The 16,527-nt window shown below is 52.1% G+C and overlaps 1 protein-coding gene across 3 annotated transcripts; it reads left to right on the forward strand.

Moving 5' to 3' along the window:
* The first annotated feature begins 92 nt into the window (after positions 1–92).
* TMEM127 (transmembrane protein 127) lies at positions 93–15,003 on the forward strand. 3 transcript variants are annotated; one of them, XM_059659097.1, is made up of 4 exons: positions 93–244; positions 470–919; positions 11,428–11,592; positions 12,632–15,003. In XM_059659097.1, the coding sequence occupies exons 2-4, from the start codon at positions 676–678 to the stop codon at positions 12,937–12,939; spliced, it is 717 nt and encodes a 238-aa protein (XP_059515080.1). In that variant the 5' UTR covers positions 93–244; positions 470–675; the 3' UTR covers positions 12,940–15,003. The 3 variants fall into 3 exon arrangements, with proteins under 3 accessions (XP_059515080.1, XP_059515081.1, XP_059515082.1); XM_059659098.1 differs by having other exon boundaries at positions 100–244; positions 604–919; XM_059659099.1 differs by lacking the exon at positions 470–919 and having other exon boundaries at positions 112–244.
* Positions 15,004–16,527: the final 1,524 nt, after the last annotated feature.

A 16,527-nucleotide genomic window follows, 5' to 3' on the forward strand; every position in this document is an offset into this window, starting at 1 on the left:
CGTCGCGGTACCGTTTCGAACTACCAGTCCCGTGAGGCCGTAGCGAGGCTGTGGTGCGCTGGACTATGACGTGAGCGGGGACAGGGCGGGGAGCCGGAGGAGGCGGAGGCCGAGGCGGAGGAAGCGGAAGTGGGTCGGACCCGGGTTGGTCCGGGAGTAGTGGGTCTAGGCTAGGGCCTGGATCGCTTGGCCCGGGCAAGCTGAGGACGGGACGAGCGGCGCCACCCTTGAGGCCTGCTGACCGGTGAGGAGCAGCGATCGGCGTGGGAAGGGTCTTTTCTGGGCAGAGGTCGCACCCTAGAGCACTGTTCCCGGATCCAGGGTCTCCGATCCCTGCGGCTCAGCCTGGTCCTCCCCCCTTGGCACCCTCTGGCTGAGATTTGGGTCCGGTCTCTCTCCCATCAGTAGCCCATATCCTCGCCCTCCAGCCCAATCCTCTCCGGGTCGTCATTCCGCGCCTCCATTCCAGGCACCCAGTCGCCGTCTCCGCCCCTGAATCCTGCAGCCCTCGGGTCTCCGCTCGGCCCCAGGTCCCACTCCCCCAGCCTCCGGTGTCCGCCCTGGCAGCCCTACGGTTCCTCACCTGCGTCCTCCCTGGAACAGGCAGACTCTGCGCCCCCCGGAAGTCGGCGGCGAGCAGCAGCGACCGCGGAGCGACGGCGGGCGGCCCCGGGCATGTATGCCCCGGGAGGCGCAGGGCTGCCCGGCGGGCGCCGGCGGAGGAGCCCGGGAGGCAGTGCTCTGCCCAAGCAGCCGGAGCGTAGCCTGGCCTCGGCCCTGCCGGGCGCCTTGTCCATCACGGCGCTGTGCACTGCCCTCGCCGAGCCTGCCTGGTTGCACATCCACGGTGGCACCTGTTCCCGCCAGGAGCTGGGGGTCTCCGACGTACTGGGCTATGTGCATCCGGACCTGCTGAAAGGTAAGGCCGCCGCGCCGGGGCCTCTTCTTCCCGAGCGACCGGGGCTCCTCGGCGGGGAGCAGAATGGGGTGTGGCTGGAGAGCTCACAGCCAGGGCAGGATTTGGTGGAAGGAAACAGCGCCTTGGCTGCCTGGTGGTCCGACCCCTCGTTAATTAGATGTTCAGCCAAGCACCTCCTTTTCAGGCCATGCTCATAGACTGCTGCTCTTGAGGATTCTGCCCGAGGAAGGGCGCGGTATACGGAGAAAAGATAAGGATGCAGGGCATTACAGCTAGCTAAGCAGTCTCTGGGATGCCGGGAGGTTTCTTCGTGTCAGCTGATTGATGGAGAAAAAAACTTTCAATCTGCTTAGATTTTAAAGTATATTTTCAAATTCTACGGTAGTTGGTTTTTTATTCTAGAAAAAGGGAGCCTGTGGCATTTTAGATAACCAGGCGTCAGTTCCAGCCTCAGTAACAGTTGGAACTTGGCTCTCAGAACCATGCGCCTGGCCAGGTGAGGTTTCTTTGCTCAGCCTGGTGTGCAGAGGAAAAGGAAAGGGGAAAGAGACAGGGACTGGTCTCCTTACTGTGGACACAGGGAGGCCACAGCCTGCCGGGGTGGGGGATGGTGGGGTGGCTGCTGTCCCAGGGAGCCCAGTGCTGCTCCTGCCCAGCTCTGTGTCCAGCAGGGAGGGTACAGGCTGTGTAGTGTGAGCGCAGGATTGCACTGCTTGGCTTTTACCGGAAAACAGTCAGTGGACCCCACTCTGCCCGTGGTCCCAGCACAGTTCATCATCCCCACGGTCTTTTGAACCATTTCTTTTTTTTTTTTATTAAATATATTTTATTGATTTTTTTTACAGAGAGGAAGGGAGAGGGATAGAGAGTTAGAAACATGGATGAGAGAGAAACATCGATCAGCTGCCTCCTGCATATCCCCTATCAGGGATGTGCCCGCAACCAAGGTACATGCCCTTGACCAGAATTGAACCTGGGACCCCCTCTCCCCCCTCCCCCCAGTCCGCAGGCCGGCGCTCTATCCACTGAACCAAACCGGTCAGGGCACTTTGAACCATTCTTGAAGGTCTTTCTATTTTCTCCCTGTGCCACTCTCTGGCTGTGATGTGTTCCAGCTGTCTTCTGTGCCATGTCTCAGGGCCCTTCCTGGAGATATCTTCACGTCGTCTCTTTAAGGACTCAGACACTGGGGTTTGGTGAAACGGTCAAGTTCTCTGTGCCTTGGATCTCATACCACTTTTTGCAGATCTAGGCTGAAAAGCTGTGTCGTTGTGGCCTAATGTCTTTCTCTGAGAGTTCTGTTTTCTCTCTCACCCCCCCCCCCCCCGCAAGGGTATTTGAGGTTTTAGAATGATTCAGAGACCAGGATGGGGCTTCTAGTTTGTTTCCAGGTTCTTTCCTGATGATAGTCTTCGCCGGGTTGGCTCATTAAGACGGAAGTTATACACACGAAGGAGGCCTTTGACGCGCAGCTTTTCTCTGGCGTGGAGCTGATGGAGAAAGACCATCAAGCTGGAGTTGAATGGGGATGCGTTTCCCTCGCACGTTTCCCTCGCACGCCTTCTTTGAAGCTCAGCTGCCACCTTCCACCACTTCATCCAGACCTTTGCACTTGACCCCCTGGTGTTTCCGTGTTTTAAGAGTTTGGTGTCACCTACCAACTGGGGGAGAGTTCCCAGTGCTTCTCCCTTTCAGCTCATTCCTAGGGAGGCTCATGAAGTTCGTGTGAGAGGGAGAGGCAGTGGGATCCGAGGTCCTTATTTCAGAGGTCCAGGAAGCTGTGTCTCAGAGAAGTGACGTCACATTTCTTCAGGGCCACACAGCTGGGAGTGACATAGCTGCGCCTGCCTCATCTATTGACTCAGTATAAAGTGACACTGTCTCATTTATCTTTCTTATCCTTTATTTTAGCTGTCATAGGAATGATCTCAGGGTTATTCTGCTTTGGTGTACATTAGTGATGGTGAACCTATGACACGCGAACTCATTTTTTGGTTGATTTTTCTTTGTTAAATGGCATTTAAATATATAAAATAAGTATCAAAAATATAAATCTTTGTTTTACTATGGTTGCAGATATCAAAAAATTTCTATATGTGGCACGGCACCAGAATTAAGTTAGGGTTTTTCAAAATGCTGACACGCCGAGCTCAAAAGGTTCACCATCACTGGTGTACATCTTTGTCAAAACATGTAAAAAACAAAAATAAATTCTTGGTGCAGGTTCTTCTTTGTTCACATATATATTTTTATGTATATGAAAACACATTGCCCCCCTAGCTGGTTTGGCTCAGTGGGTAGAGTGTTGGCCTGTGGACTAAAGGGTCCTGGGTTTGATTCCGGTCAAGGGCACATGCCCAGGTTTCGGGCTCGATTCCCAGTGCGGGGGCATGCAGGAGGCAGCTGATCAATGATTCTCTCTCATCAATGTTTCTATCTCTCTCTCCCTCTCCCTTCCTCTCTGAAGTCAATTTAAAAAAAAAAAAAAAGCACATTGCCTTAACCCAGTGGTTCTCAACCTTGCACATTAGAATCACCTGGGAATCTTTTTTTTTGGGGGGGGGGGGGAATCTTTTTAAAATCCTGATTTCTGGGCCTCATCCTCAGGAAATTCTGTTTCTTTGTTACTAATGTTGTGGCCCCACCCCATAACAAAGAAACAGAATTTCTGGAGGATGAGGCCCAGAAATCAGGATTTTAAAAAGATTCCCAGGTGATTCTAATGTGCAGGCAAGGTTGAGAACCACTGCCTTAATCTTTACATTTGCTCATGTGTTTAGGGATCTTAACCCATGGACAGTTTCGACCTGTAGCCATCTCCTTGGCCATTGCAAGCTAGGAATACTTGCTGTCCATTCATAAGAGAGTTGATAGTTTGCTTCTGATGGCTCTGCTTCTCCCCTTTCTCTGTAGTGGTTGGTTTTTGGTACTCAGTGGGCCTTTAGACATGCTGTCCTGTGTGATTGTGCTGATCCTCAGGACTTAACAGATGTCCTAGCATGGAAGTCAGTCTGGTGCCTGTAGATACTTCCGAAGGGAGAACAGACTGCCAAGTCTCTGCAGGTGACAGGGAGTGAGCTGGGCCAGCAGGCTTTGGAGCTGTACCTTCCTGTTTCTCAGCCCCCTGAGTGCCAGGCATTGTGCTCAGCACACTTCATGCCTGCCTTTAGTTTCTCCTAAAGAGCACCTTCATTTGGTACTGTCATCACCACCACCTCACAGTGGTCTTAGGCTCAGGGAGGTCAAGTGACTTGCCCGAGGCCACACAGCTAATCTCCGTGGCATGACCTCCACTCTGACCTTGCACCTTAGTGCCCTCCAGCTTCTTTCCCTTTTGTCAAAGCTGTCCACGGCTTTTTACTTCGCCATTCTAGTTGAGTTTTTCTCACAAGCCCAGCCCAAGCTGTGCTTTTTATTCCTCATCATCTCGGTGTGTTCCGGCTTAAGTTGGTGATCTTGAGGCAAGATCTGTCACTCGCAGAGCCCCGGAGGCTTTAGCAAATGCAGGCTGCCTCGAATGATTCCATCCTGAGTTTTTCTACTTCCCAGGGTGCCAGCTGCTCACAGTGCTCTTCAGCCTGGGCTCAGGTCCAGAGATATGCTCAGACCTCTAGTGGCCACAAGCAGGGGGGCCCCCCCGATAGTCATTCCCTCTGCACACTAACCCCTCTGCCTCTCAAGTGTGGCAGCGAAGGGCAGCACTGACAGCAGCCTTGGGAAGTACCTTTGAAGAATGAGGAAGTCTGGGGTTTGAAATCACGTGAATCATGATTGCCACTGGAAGTTCAAGGGCCAACCAGAGGGCCAGTCTGTCGGAGGGGTGGTGACTGATGCAATTGGCACTTCGAGGTCCTGCTGGGCCTGTCCTCTGAGGCAGCTTGGCTAGGACCATTGGTATCTCTGGTGATGGGCCAGCCAGGCACTCCAGGGGGCCCTGTTGGAATCTTGTGTTGGAAGTCTGTCTGGAAGCTCAAGTCTCAGTGGGGAGAGGCTATGCAGGTGGGGCGGATGAGTGCTGGGAAGGACGGGGCTGGGGCCAGGGTGGTGGGGCAGTGTCTCTAACTCACAGGGACTCCAGTGAGGGGAAGTGAAGGGTAGTGGGACAGAAACAGGGAACTGGCCAGAGGCCACTTCAGTCTTCCTGCCTCCAGCCTGTTTGGGTTTGGAGGGGCTGGAGCAGGGGGCAGGTAGACAGGAAGAGCCAGGCCTTCAAAACAGATCCTGCCCCATGACTCACCAGTGAGTGACCTTGTGCTACAGTCAGTGCTTTGGGATCCTATTACACAGCAGCTTCCTCTTCTCTGGTGACTGGAGGGGCCAGTCGAGCAGTAGTTACCAAAATAAACAGGCCACAGCACCACTGGAAGTGAGGATGTGTTCTGTCTGACCAGAGTGTGGTGAGTGCACCACTGGTTTGAATTTAAAATGAGGACCTTGCCCCATGAATCCTTTTTCCTCACAAATAAAATAATGCCTGCACGCATTTGGGAATTCTGTTTCCCTTTAGCAGCCCTCTCAAGGGAGCAGATATTTGTGGTCCTCCCCTCCACTCTGACGTCTGCAGGGAAGGAGCGAGCACTGAGATCCTGACCCAGGGGAGCCTGAGTTTGGCCTGAGGGGTCCGGGGTGCTCTGCCTGTCTTCTCTGTGCGCTGAGACCCGCTGAGAGACCGCCTGGGCCGTGGGGCAGATCCTGGGCTGTCTGTTAGCATCTCTCCCAGGGACGTTCACATTTGGCTTTCCACTCAGCCCGAGGGTTTGCTCACGGCTTTGGAGTGGAGAAAGGCAGTCACATCGAAACTAAACTTGTTTGAATTTGGGTCAAAAACTCTTTTTTTTTTTTTTTAAATATATTTTATTGATTTTTTACAGAGAGGAAGGGAGAGAGATAGAGAGCCAGAAACATCGATGAGAGAGAAACATCGATCAGCTGCCTCCTGCACATCTCCCACTGGGGATGTGCCCGCAACCCAGGCACATGCCCTTGACCGGAATCGAACCTGGGACCCTTCAGTCCGCAGGCCGACGCTCTATCCACTGAGCCAAACCGGCTTTGGCGGGTCAAAAACTCTTGCCCGTACTCATCATTCTTCTGCCGGGGCACATCCTTAGTCTGGCTTTAGCGGGCGCTTTCTCTGGCCCACACTATCAGCGGGAAGGGCACACCAGGGCTGACACTGCTGTGGCCCCGCGCGGAGGGAGCGGGGCAGTAACCACATAGGCTGCTGAGCATTCCCTCTCAGTGCGCCCCTGTAGATGGGGCAGGCGGCACTGCCTTCATTTCACAGACGAGAGCAGAGACCAAGGGCAGTTACGTGACTTGCTTAAGGTAACACATAGGCTATGGTAGGTCTCGGATTTGGTGCCAAGTCCAGTGCCTTCCTGATTTCCCTACTGCTTGTGATGGCTGCAGAAGCTTAGACCATATCAACCAGTTTTTGCCTAATAATTCCCGGTATGAGCACTTCTCTTGGCCTAATGGCCCAAACATATTTTGCCTAGAAGGGATTTTGTGCTTTCAGCTGTTCTGCGTTCAGCAGCTACTGGCTCTGAGAGCATTTATACTAACCACTCACGTGCCCCGTGTTCGCATTTGATGCATTGTCTCCATGGGTGATTCTGGGCACCACAATGCAAGGGTGCCTGTCCTAGGCTTTGGTTTGGAGTCTGGTCCTGCGTTGTGGGACCTGAAGGAAGTCGCTTAATGTCCTGGAACCTCCAGTCCCTCATCTGAGCTGCATGATGGATCCCCAGAGTGAGGCTTAACGAAGATAATGTTTGACCTGTCAGTGTGCACAGGCTATTCCTGGGGGGGACAGGAACTGCCAACAATGTTTGTCTCTCAGGAGGGATGTTCTCTCTGAAGTTTTGTATCATTTGAAACGCTTCCTTATTATGAAAACTAGAGGCCTGGTGCACAAAATTCATGCAGGGTACGGTCCCTAGGCCTGGCCTGCGATCAGGGACATCTTCCCCGCCTCCCACTGCCACCCACCCCCGGTTCCCTGTTTGCCATCTTGCACCCGAGGTGGGCCCGGCCCAGGATATACTTCGAGCCCGTGATCTCCCCCCCCCACCCCCGCCCCAGTGGAGGCCTGTTTGCAGGCGGTGCTTTTGTGTGGAATTTCTTTCAGATAAGGGATGGGGTGTGGGCCCAATGCCCGAGAGAGTTCCAGGGGGCCAGTGACACTATCAGGGTCATTCTGGTCATGCCTGAATGTTCACTGCATTTATTCGCTGGAGGATTCTACTTGCAGGGTCCTGGGGCACGACAACCCATCCTACAAAAAGGTCCCATTAGATTTCAGGTTGCATCACCACTGAGGAGGGTAAGATCAGGTGCTTTAAGCAGAGAACACGGAATTCTGAACAGGGTTAGAATTCAGTAGCATTAGGATTCAGGTTTCTCCAACAACCCACCTAACCAATGCCTGCTATCTTGCTGATAACTTCTCCCTCTCCCTCAGGGAGCAGGTGGGGAGGAGTGAGGAGCAACTGTCTGCAGCTGTGGGCAGGCCTGAGTCTTGGCTGTGGGAAAGAATGCCAGCCGGAGCGGGGAAGGACCAAGAGGTTGGCTGTTCCTGCTGCTCACCGGCCCCACCTCCCACCGCCGGTCACCCTCTGTGTGTGGGGCGACTGGGGGCCGCCCATGTCCGCCACCACCCACCCCTGATTCTCCGTTCCCCATCAGGCAATCAGAGCCTGCGGCCGGGGGAAGGGACCAAGAGGTTGGCCAGCAGGCCCCGACTGGGCAATTGGGGCCTGCGGGCTGGGAGCAGCTCCTGGATTGAGCGTCTGCCCCCTGGTAGTCAGTGCACGTCATAGCGACCAGTTGTTCCACCCTTTGGATGATTTGCATATTACCTTTTTATTATATTACTAGAGGCCCGATGCATGAAATTCATGCAAGAGTAGGCCTTCCGCTCTAACCGGTTTGGCTCAGTGGATAGAGCGTCGGCCTGCGGACTGAAGGGTCCCAGGTTCAATTCCGGTCAAGGTCATGTACCTTGGTTGCAAGCACAACCCCGGTGGGGGGTGTGCAGGAGGCGGCTGATCGATGTTTCTCTCTCATCGATGTTTCTAGCTCTCTATCCCTCTCCCTTCCTCTCTGTAAAAAAAATCAATAAAATATATTAAAAAAAAAAAAAAAGAGTAGGCCTTCCTTCCCCTGGCTGCCAACAGCGGCTTCCCTCTGGCACCCAGGACCCAGGCTCCCCTCTAGCTGCCAGCAGGCACCCGGGGCCCGGGCTTCCCTCGCAGGCCCAGCTTCGTCCGGAAGGTCATCCAGAAGCATGTCCAGTCTAATTAGCATATTACGCTTTTATTATTATAGATTATATAGGATAAGTGGATTATGGAACATGAGACATGTGGGAGTGTATATAATAGATGTACATTTTTAAGGATGATAATAAAATGGACATCCTGTACTCATTATGCAGCCTAGGAAAGTAGCTTTGAAGCCACTGAGTGTTACTTTTTTTGCAGTTAAGACTAGTTGTTAAATTAAAACTTAGTGTTTTTTTAAAATATATTTTTATTGATTCTTAGAGAGAGAGAGAGCGAGAGAGAAACATTGATGAGAAAGAAACATCAACATTGATCTGCTGCCTCCTGTAGGCCCCCTGCTGGGGATCAGCCCAGTGACCTCTTGGTGCCTGGGTCGATGCTCAACCACTGAGCCACACTGGCTGGTCAAAACTTAGTGGATTTTTAAGAACCTCAATTAAAGCCCAAGTGTCTGGCCATATTTGTGGATGGATCACGAGAATTCTCGTGTTTTCAGTTCTAAGGCTTGTGGCCAATCTCAAAAATTCTTTTTTTTTTTTTAAATATATTTTATTGATTTTTTACAGAGAGGAAGGGAGAGAGATAGAGAGTTAGAAACATCGATGAGAGAGAAACATCGATCAGCTGCCTCCTGCACATCTCCCACTGGGGATATGCCCGCAACCCAGGTACACGCCCTTGACCGGAACCGAACCCGGGACCTTTCAGTCCGCAGGCCAACGCTCTATCCACTGAGCCAAACCGGTTTCGGCTCAAAAATTCTTTAAAAAGATACTAGCTTGTAAGAACATGTAATAAATAACTTCACAATGCAATGGGTATTTAATTTTAAAGCGTGCCGGTAACATTTATGTAAAACGTTTTTTGTACTCGTTCAATAGAAACTTACCTGGCCACTGGGTAAGGCTAGCAATGAAACTACTGGTCCGCAAAGTGTTAAGTAATCTGAGCACAGCCTGCTGCAGAGTGGAGTGTGCTGCAAGCCTTGCACCCTGCTGCTCCGGGTTATTCTTGGAAGCACTGGAAAGAACACTTTCATCCTGCCCCATCCCTGCTCATGCCACGTGGATCCAGAAGAACTACCTCAGAGAGCTTTTAACAATATTCAGAGTAAAGCCAGGAGACAGTCCCCGTCTCCAGAGCTCTTCCTTCAGCGAAACCTCCTGCAGGCCCACAGCGCAGTCTCAGGCTGCGTAGGGCTGGACGAAACGAAGCCTGGGCCTGGCCGCTGGCAGAGCCATCACACAGACAAGCCTCCTGGTAGTAAGTGAACACCAGGTTGGATGATTGCGCCCATACAGATGGTCAGCTGACAAGAGAGTGACAGATAGCTCTGAGGACAGCTTAGTGGATGACCTAAAGCCAGATCACAGCCTGAGTCTGGAGTGGGCTCAGCCACCATCTGCCTGTGAATTCCAAGCCTGAGGCGGGGAGTGCGTGCTGTCACAAAGGCCCGGGGTCTCCTGGTATCTGCTCTGGTCTGTGGGCTGGATGCCGGGCCCTCTGCCAAGCACCCATGATGCCGCTGACTTGGTCTGAGTCTGCTTTGTCGGGTTTCGGTCTACACCCTAGGTTTTGGCCTTTTCTTCTCAGTCCCCTGTCCTCCAGGCCCAGGATTTGTGTTTCTTGGAGTGTAAGGCTTGGGCCACCTTGCACGGGAATTACCTGGGCTGCTAGTTAAAATCCAGATCCCTAGGCCTGCTCCAGACTGAGAGCTTCGAATTTCTGGGGCCTGGGCACATGCTTTCAGCCAGCACCCGGTGACTGACATGCACACTGGAGAGTGATGACCACCATCTCCCAGCCTCAGCCTGCGGTCAAGACTCAGGAAAGGAGCTTGTAGTCTAAGCTTTCCAGATTTTCCTAAATCACTTGATGACCCATGACCTAAATGAAAGAAGAGCTCGCCGGTGGCTGGAACAGAGGAGAGAGGGGAAGGCACATTTCCTACTTTTTATTGAAGCTTAAAACAGCTTCTTTTCAGATCAGCCTTTATTCTGTCTGTTTCTGGGAGCTGTGGCATTTTGCACAGATATCACAGGGGTCTGACACTGTTTAGGCGAAATTTCTAAGAATAAGAATGGTATGACGGCCTAGAGGGAATCTAGGTTGCTCTGTGTGTCTGGTGTACAGTTGTCCTGGGTTCTCCCTTCACCGTGACCCTAGGGGACTCTGAATGTGGGGTCTCCTTTTTCAGCATCTTCCTTGGCCTTGGTTTGCTCCCTCGCTTTGGTGGAATGTGCACCCTGACTGGCTTTGCACTCATTTTAGAAGGCGTTTGGTGCTCAGTTTCTTGGAGCTCTTCAGGCATTCGTGGTATAAGCTAGTTGTGTCTTAGCTTTCCCACTTCTGGCTGACACTTCAGCACACTCAGTCTGCTAAGGCAGTTCTAAGCCCCTTTATATTCCAGTTTCCAGAATTTTGTTTTGTCCCTCTCCCTGTGGTGTGGGTTTATGTCTTTAAAATGTTTTGTTTTGTTTTGTCTTAGTAGGGTTCAGGGAGTGAACAAAAATAAATGTGAAGGTCCAGCCTACACTGTTCCTAACTTATTTAGTACACTTTTAAGGATGCATTTTTCTAAATGGCTTCAGATTCTTTTTGAACACAAACGGGGATGAATGAGTGGCTGAATGGAGAAGCGACATGATCGGCCTCTGGCCTTGCCTCTCTGTCCATCTCAGCGCAGCAGTTAGAGGGCTCCTCCTGAAGCCCAGGAGAATGGGTTGACGTGTCAGATTAATTGTCAGCGTCTTTAGAAATGCTTAGAAGATCATGGCCAGTACGACAAAGTGGAGGCCTGCACTTAGATTAGTGTTTTTTTTAAATTTAATATTTTTTTATTTATTTCAAAGAGGAAAGGAGAGTGAGATAGAAATATCAATGATGAACGATCCTGCAACTCAGGCATGTGCCCTAATCAGGAACCGAACCGTGACCTCCTGGATCATAGGTCGATGCTCAGCCACCGAGCCACACTGACGGGGCTAGACTGGTTTTTTTGGAAGGGAAGGAGTTGAGTGCATGGAGCAGTGACCAGGGTTCCTGTCTGCCAGTTCGGGTGCTGTTCCACCTCCTGAGCCAGCTGGGAGCAAGAGTTATGACCGATTTCTCTAGGACTCCCCTGGCACTCCAGGACTGTGGCTAAGGGGGCGAACTCCTCCCCGGTGGGGACTCCAAGGTGCTGTTTGGGGTCCTGAAGATCTGGTTCTCCCCCCACAGACTTCTGCATGAATCCCCAGACGGTGCTGCTCCTGCGGGTCATTGCCACCTTCTGCTTCCTGGGCATCCTGTGTAGCCTGTCCGCATTCCTCCTAGATGTCTTCGGGCCCAAACATCCAGCCCTGAAGATCACCCGTCGCTATGCCTTTGCCCACATCCTCACAGGTAAGTCCAGGACTGCTCCCATGGGGGAGGAACTGCCACAGGATGGGAGCGCTGCCTAGAGTTGGAGGTGGGGATGACGGGCGTTCTCTGAGCAGGCTTTGGTCCAGATGCTCATTTCAACTCTAGCCTTTCCTGGAGCACTGGCGGGATAGCAGCTTGCCTTCGTCATTTGCACGTGCACCTGGCCCAGCTGTCAGGAAGGAGTATTGTTAGAATTCCCCAAGAAATCTCCCAGCTCTCCAAGAACTGCGTTTGAAGCTCAGCCGGGCTCCTGGGGCCTGGAATGAGCAGAGTGTCTCACTGTGTCTCCCCTCGAGTTCCTGGTCTCATTGGATTCTTTCCTCCCCTTTCACTTCCTCACAGACTAGCCTCTGCCATGGCTGGGCTGGGTGTTGATTTGATTTGTGGTGGTGCAGACGCCAGTCCCAAACTGCATGGCCTTGTCTGTGTCTTTCAAGCACTCAGTGACTTCTAGCAGCCCTCAGGTTCCCCCTCCAGATTCTTAAGATGAAGAGATTTGACTGGCCCAGACAGGGTCGTGCATCTGTCCCAGCCTTCGTCCAAGAACCCATGGCCTAGAGCAGCGGTTCTCAACCTGTGGGTTGCGACCCCTTTTGGGGTCGAACAACCCTTTCACAGGGGTCGCCTGAGACCATCGGAAAACACATATATAATTACATATTGTTTTTGTGATGAATCACTATGCTTTAATTATGTTCAATTTGTAACAATGAAAACACATCCTGCATATCAGATATTTACATTACGATTCATAACAGTAGCAAAATTACAGTTATGAAGTAGCAACGAAAATAATTTTATGGTTGGGGGTCACCACAACATGAGGAACTGTATTAAAGGGTCGCGGCATTAGGACGGTTGAGAACCACTGGCCTAGAGAGCTCCCCCTTGCAGGATCCAGGGCCACGCAGGTTCTCTGACACTGGGGTTTGGGTGGAGAGGCTGCAGTTGGTTCCTTAATCATCTCAGCTGCAGGATGCCTGCTAACCCTTTTCTGTGCTGTCCCTCTGTCGCCCAGTCCTGCAGTGTGCGACCGTCATCGGCTTTTCCTACTGGGCTTCCGAACTCATCCTGGCCCAGCAGCAGCAACATAAGAAGTACCATGGTTCCCAGGTGTATGTCACCTTTGCTGTTAGTTTCTACCTGGTGGCAGGAGCTGGTGGAGCCTCAATCCTGGCCACAGCAGCCAACCTCCTACGCCACTACCCGACAGAGGAGGAGGAGCAGGCGCTGGAGCTGCTGTCTGAGATGGAGGAGACCGAGCCCTACCCCTCGGAATATGAGGTCATCAACCAATTCCAGCCGCCCCCGGCCTACACACCCTAATGCCAGCCTAGGCCTTCTTCCTCCCTGCTCCCACTTGGCGGCTCCTCCCACCCAAGGAGCGCCTTCCCCCAGCAGGCCTCACTGGTAGGATCCTGAGCATCTTCACCACACCTTTCCCAGGAGAGAGACTGCCTTTTGGGTTGTTCATGTATCCTCGCTCTTGAAACCTGGGGTTCATGGATTTTATATCATGCACTGTTTCCCCTCCTGCCACCTTCCTGTCCCTGAGGTCACTAGTCATTACCAACCAGGGATGGTCATACAAGTTTTCTCCCTTCATGGGCCATATCTTTCAGACCAGAACTTTCTTTCCTTGGGGAGCTACTGACAGTGGACTGTCTCAGAGAGAGGTGTCAACAGGGCCCAAGGGAAAGGGGACTGTGCCCTGCAGGCTTCCTTCATAATGGTCAGCGGGTTCCACAGCTGCAGCTGTGGGGTGACCCCACCCCATTCCTTCTCAGAGTGCCCAGTGGCAGGCCGCCCGCTCTGGAAATCTCTGCACTTTAGTCTTTGGACTTCCCACCCTCCGTGTTCTGGTTTGACAGTGAGACGGAATTGCTGTTGGGAAGCAGAGCAAGTCATCCCCACCCTGCCCTGGCTTAGGTGGCTGGAGCCCAGGCAAGGAGAGCAACGGGTATGGGCCTGAGGCCTCCTGGTGCCCAGAAAGGATCAGAGTGAAGGGGCTGAACCTCTCCAACCCCTTCACCTTTTAAAATTGAGTGGTTTTAAAAGGAAAAAACAAAACCAAGCAACAGCAACAATCATCTGTTTTTAAACTAGCGACAAGACTTGTCATTTTATCGATGTTTATCCTATTCCTTTGGGCTCTGCAGTGTTTTGAGCCACAGCTCCTTCCAGCCCACAGTAGTTTCTCCCTGAACTTCTCCCAGCAGAATGCGTCCCTCTTCCCTTGCTCCCTCACTCCCAGGGCCTTCCTGTGGAACCCAGAGCCCCATCAGCAGAGGGGCTGAGGACTATGGCCTGGCTGGCTGGCCAGCGTGGTGCTCCTCAGGACTGTGGACTGAGATGTAACCTGGCCTCCGTGCAGGAACAGAGGTCACAGCAGGGCACTCTCCACATAGGAATCACAACCAGTGGCCCCGCTGCGGGAGGTGTAGGTGGCAGACCTGGCTGTGTCCTTCAGGCTTAGTGCCTCCCCTAAGCTGTGACTTGGGGCAACAGCTTGCTGCATGCCCTCTCCCCTTCTTGAATGTCCTCTGGCCTTGCGTTGTGTTACTTGCGGGCTCTTTCTTGCCCAGCCATCATTCTGGCTTTCCTGTTTGCCACGTATGGCCCTGGGTCTGGCTGAATTTTCTACCCTGAGATCAGCATAAAAGTGGGAGAAATTCGAGAAACCTTCCGTATGGATCCAGATGGCCAAGCGTCTTTGGAATCAGTGTTCATTGCGGAGCTGAAAAGCAGATGGGTCCCACTCCCCTCCTGCAGGTGACCGAGCAAGGCCAGAGGGTGGACACCGCTGTTGAGTGGGAAGGAACGTTCTGTGCCTCATCCTTGGGCCAGACCGCCTGGGGATGTCTGGACAGACACCGGTGTGGGTGGTGAAGACCATGTCTGCACATGAATGGGTGGCTGCCTGGAGCTCACTGTGATGCCAAAGTGTGTCCCATAGTGACTTTCACCCCAGACTCCACCGTGAGCAAGAAAGACTGCGTGTGATACTGCGCACAAAGCCAAGGAGCTTCATTGTCTTGTCTTTCTGTCAAGTCCGAGTTTGTCTGGCAGATATCTAGGGTGTGGCCAGCTCTTGCTGACCTTGGGTGCTTGGGTATCTGAGGGGCAGAGCAGGAGACCCGGCACCGGACATGCATGCCAAAATGACCAGTCATCTCGTGAGGCCTCAGACATGATCCTGTGGACTGTTCCATGTAATTCAGAACCCACTTTTTATTAACTGTCCACACTTCCGGCCTTTCTCTTCCCCCTGCTATCCTGACAGTATCATATAAATCCCCCTGGCTGTGTTTTTTCTTTTTTTCTAGGAAAAAAATAAAATAAAAAGCAAAAACAAAACAAATGAACCGAAACCACAAGTAAGAATGTAAATGCCAGTGGCTCCCTGTCGTTTTTCTGTCACAATTTCCCTGAGTTGGCTTGCTCCCATCCTCTTGGAGAAGAGGAGAAATTGATGAAGTGTGTAATTTAAAATGTCAGAGGGCCAGGCCAGTGTGTCTCCATGACCGCGTCGACCTATGAACCAGGAGGTCCGGGTTCGATTCCTGATAGGGCACGTACCTGGGTTGAGGACTTGATTCCCCAGTAAGGGAGCATGCACGAGGTAGCCAATCAGTGATTCTTATTGATGTTTCTCTCACTTCCTCTCTGAGATTAATAAAAATACATCTGTATAAACAACGTCAGAGGGAGTGCATGTGCCCACTCTGTGCCAGGCGCTTCTATCTGGAAGCTCATCTAGTTGACCCTCCCATAGCCAGGCCCCGTCAAGCCCAAGTGGGTGAGCTGCGGGAGATAATTCTTGTCCTGTATGGGGAGAAATAGACCCCAGGGCAAGGACTGCCAAAGACACTACTTTCTTTTGAAACCACAGGGGGTGGTTACTTCCTGACTGGGAGAGGCGTGTGAGTGCCAACAGTCCAGGATGTGACCTGCAGGAGAGCCTCAGTGTCGGTTCCTTGCAGGGCTACCCACATTCCATTCATCCATTTCTACAGTCAGCTGACATGCTGGGCCCCCAAATGTGCATCACAGTAAAAGGTCTCAGGGCCCCCTTTGAGGAACAGTCTGTTTTGGTGGTTTTAAACATTTTTATTTTTATTCCTGGGAAGAGCACACATCTGTCTCGGGGGCTAGGAATGTGTCCTCCCATTTCATTTCAGGAATTTACCAATGATTGTTGATAAATGTTTGTTGCTGTGACCTGTGCTTTGTCCAAAGCATGCGAGATTCCATGAGGGAAATAGTGGGACCCCCAGGACCCTGTCTCCAAGGGCTTTATATTCTCAGTTCTGGAGATGGACTTGTCCGTGGAAAGGCAGTGAGTGGTCCAGTGGACAGCTGGGCAAGGGGCTGTGCCAAGCGGGCTGTGCCTGAGGCTCTGACCTGAGTACCAAAGGTTTCCTGATGACAGCTGGAGCCAGGTTCAATGTGAGAGTATTCGGAGGTGGGATGGAGGCAACTCCTGAGGAGGGGCTAGCAAGAGTGAGGCGCAACTGGTGGCCAAGATGTGGCAAGAGTAGAGGTTAGCAAGGTGAGGGGGCCCTTTGAAGGCACTAAAAGCAGTGGGGAGCCCTAGAAGGGTTCTGAGAAAAAAAGGAAGGATCAGGTTTTTCTTTTTCTTTTTTTGTTAATCCTTACCTGGGGATATTTTTTTCCATTGATTTTAGAGAGAGTGGAAGGGGGGGAGGGAGAGAGAGAGAGAAATATCAATGTGAGAGAGACACATCGATTGGTTGCCTCTCACATATGCCTCCAACCAGGGCTCAGGATCAAACCTGCCACCCAGGTACATGCCCTTGACCAGAAATCAAACCTGTGACCAATGCTCCAGCCACTGAACCACACTGGCCAGGCCAAGAAAGGATCAACTTTTTATTTATGTATTTTTACCAG

This window comes from Myotis daubentonii, chromosome 12, assembly GCF_963259705.1.
Source record: "Myotis daubentonii chromosome 12, mMyoDau2.1, whole genome shotgun sequence".
NCBI lineage: Eukaryota > Metazoa > Chordata > Mammalia > Chiroptera > Vespertilionidae > Myotis > Myotis daubentonii.

Bases quoted from the DNA above. Each gene is read 5' to 3' on its own strand.
- TMEM127 (XM_059659097.1), top strand. From the start codon at position 676: ATGTATGCCCCGGGAGGCGCAGGGCTGCCCGGCGGGCGCCGGCGGAGG. The intron at 920-11,427 runs GTAAGGCCGCCG...CTCCCCCCACAG, and splicing joins GCATCCGGACCTGCTGAAAG to ACTTCTGCATGAATCCCCAG. The intron at 11,593-12,631 runs GTAAGTCCAGGA...TCTGTCGCCCAG, and splicing joins CTTTGCCCACATCCTCACAG to TCCTGCAGTGTGCGACCGTC.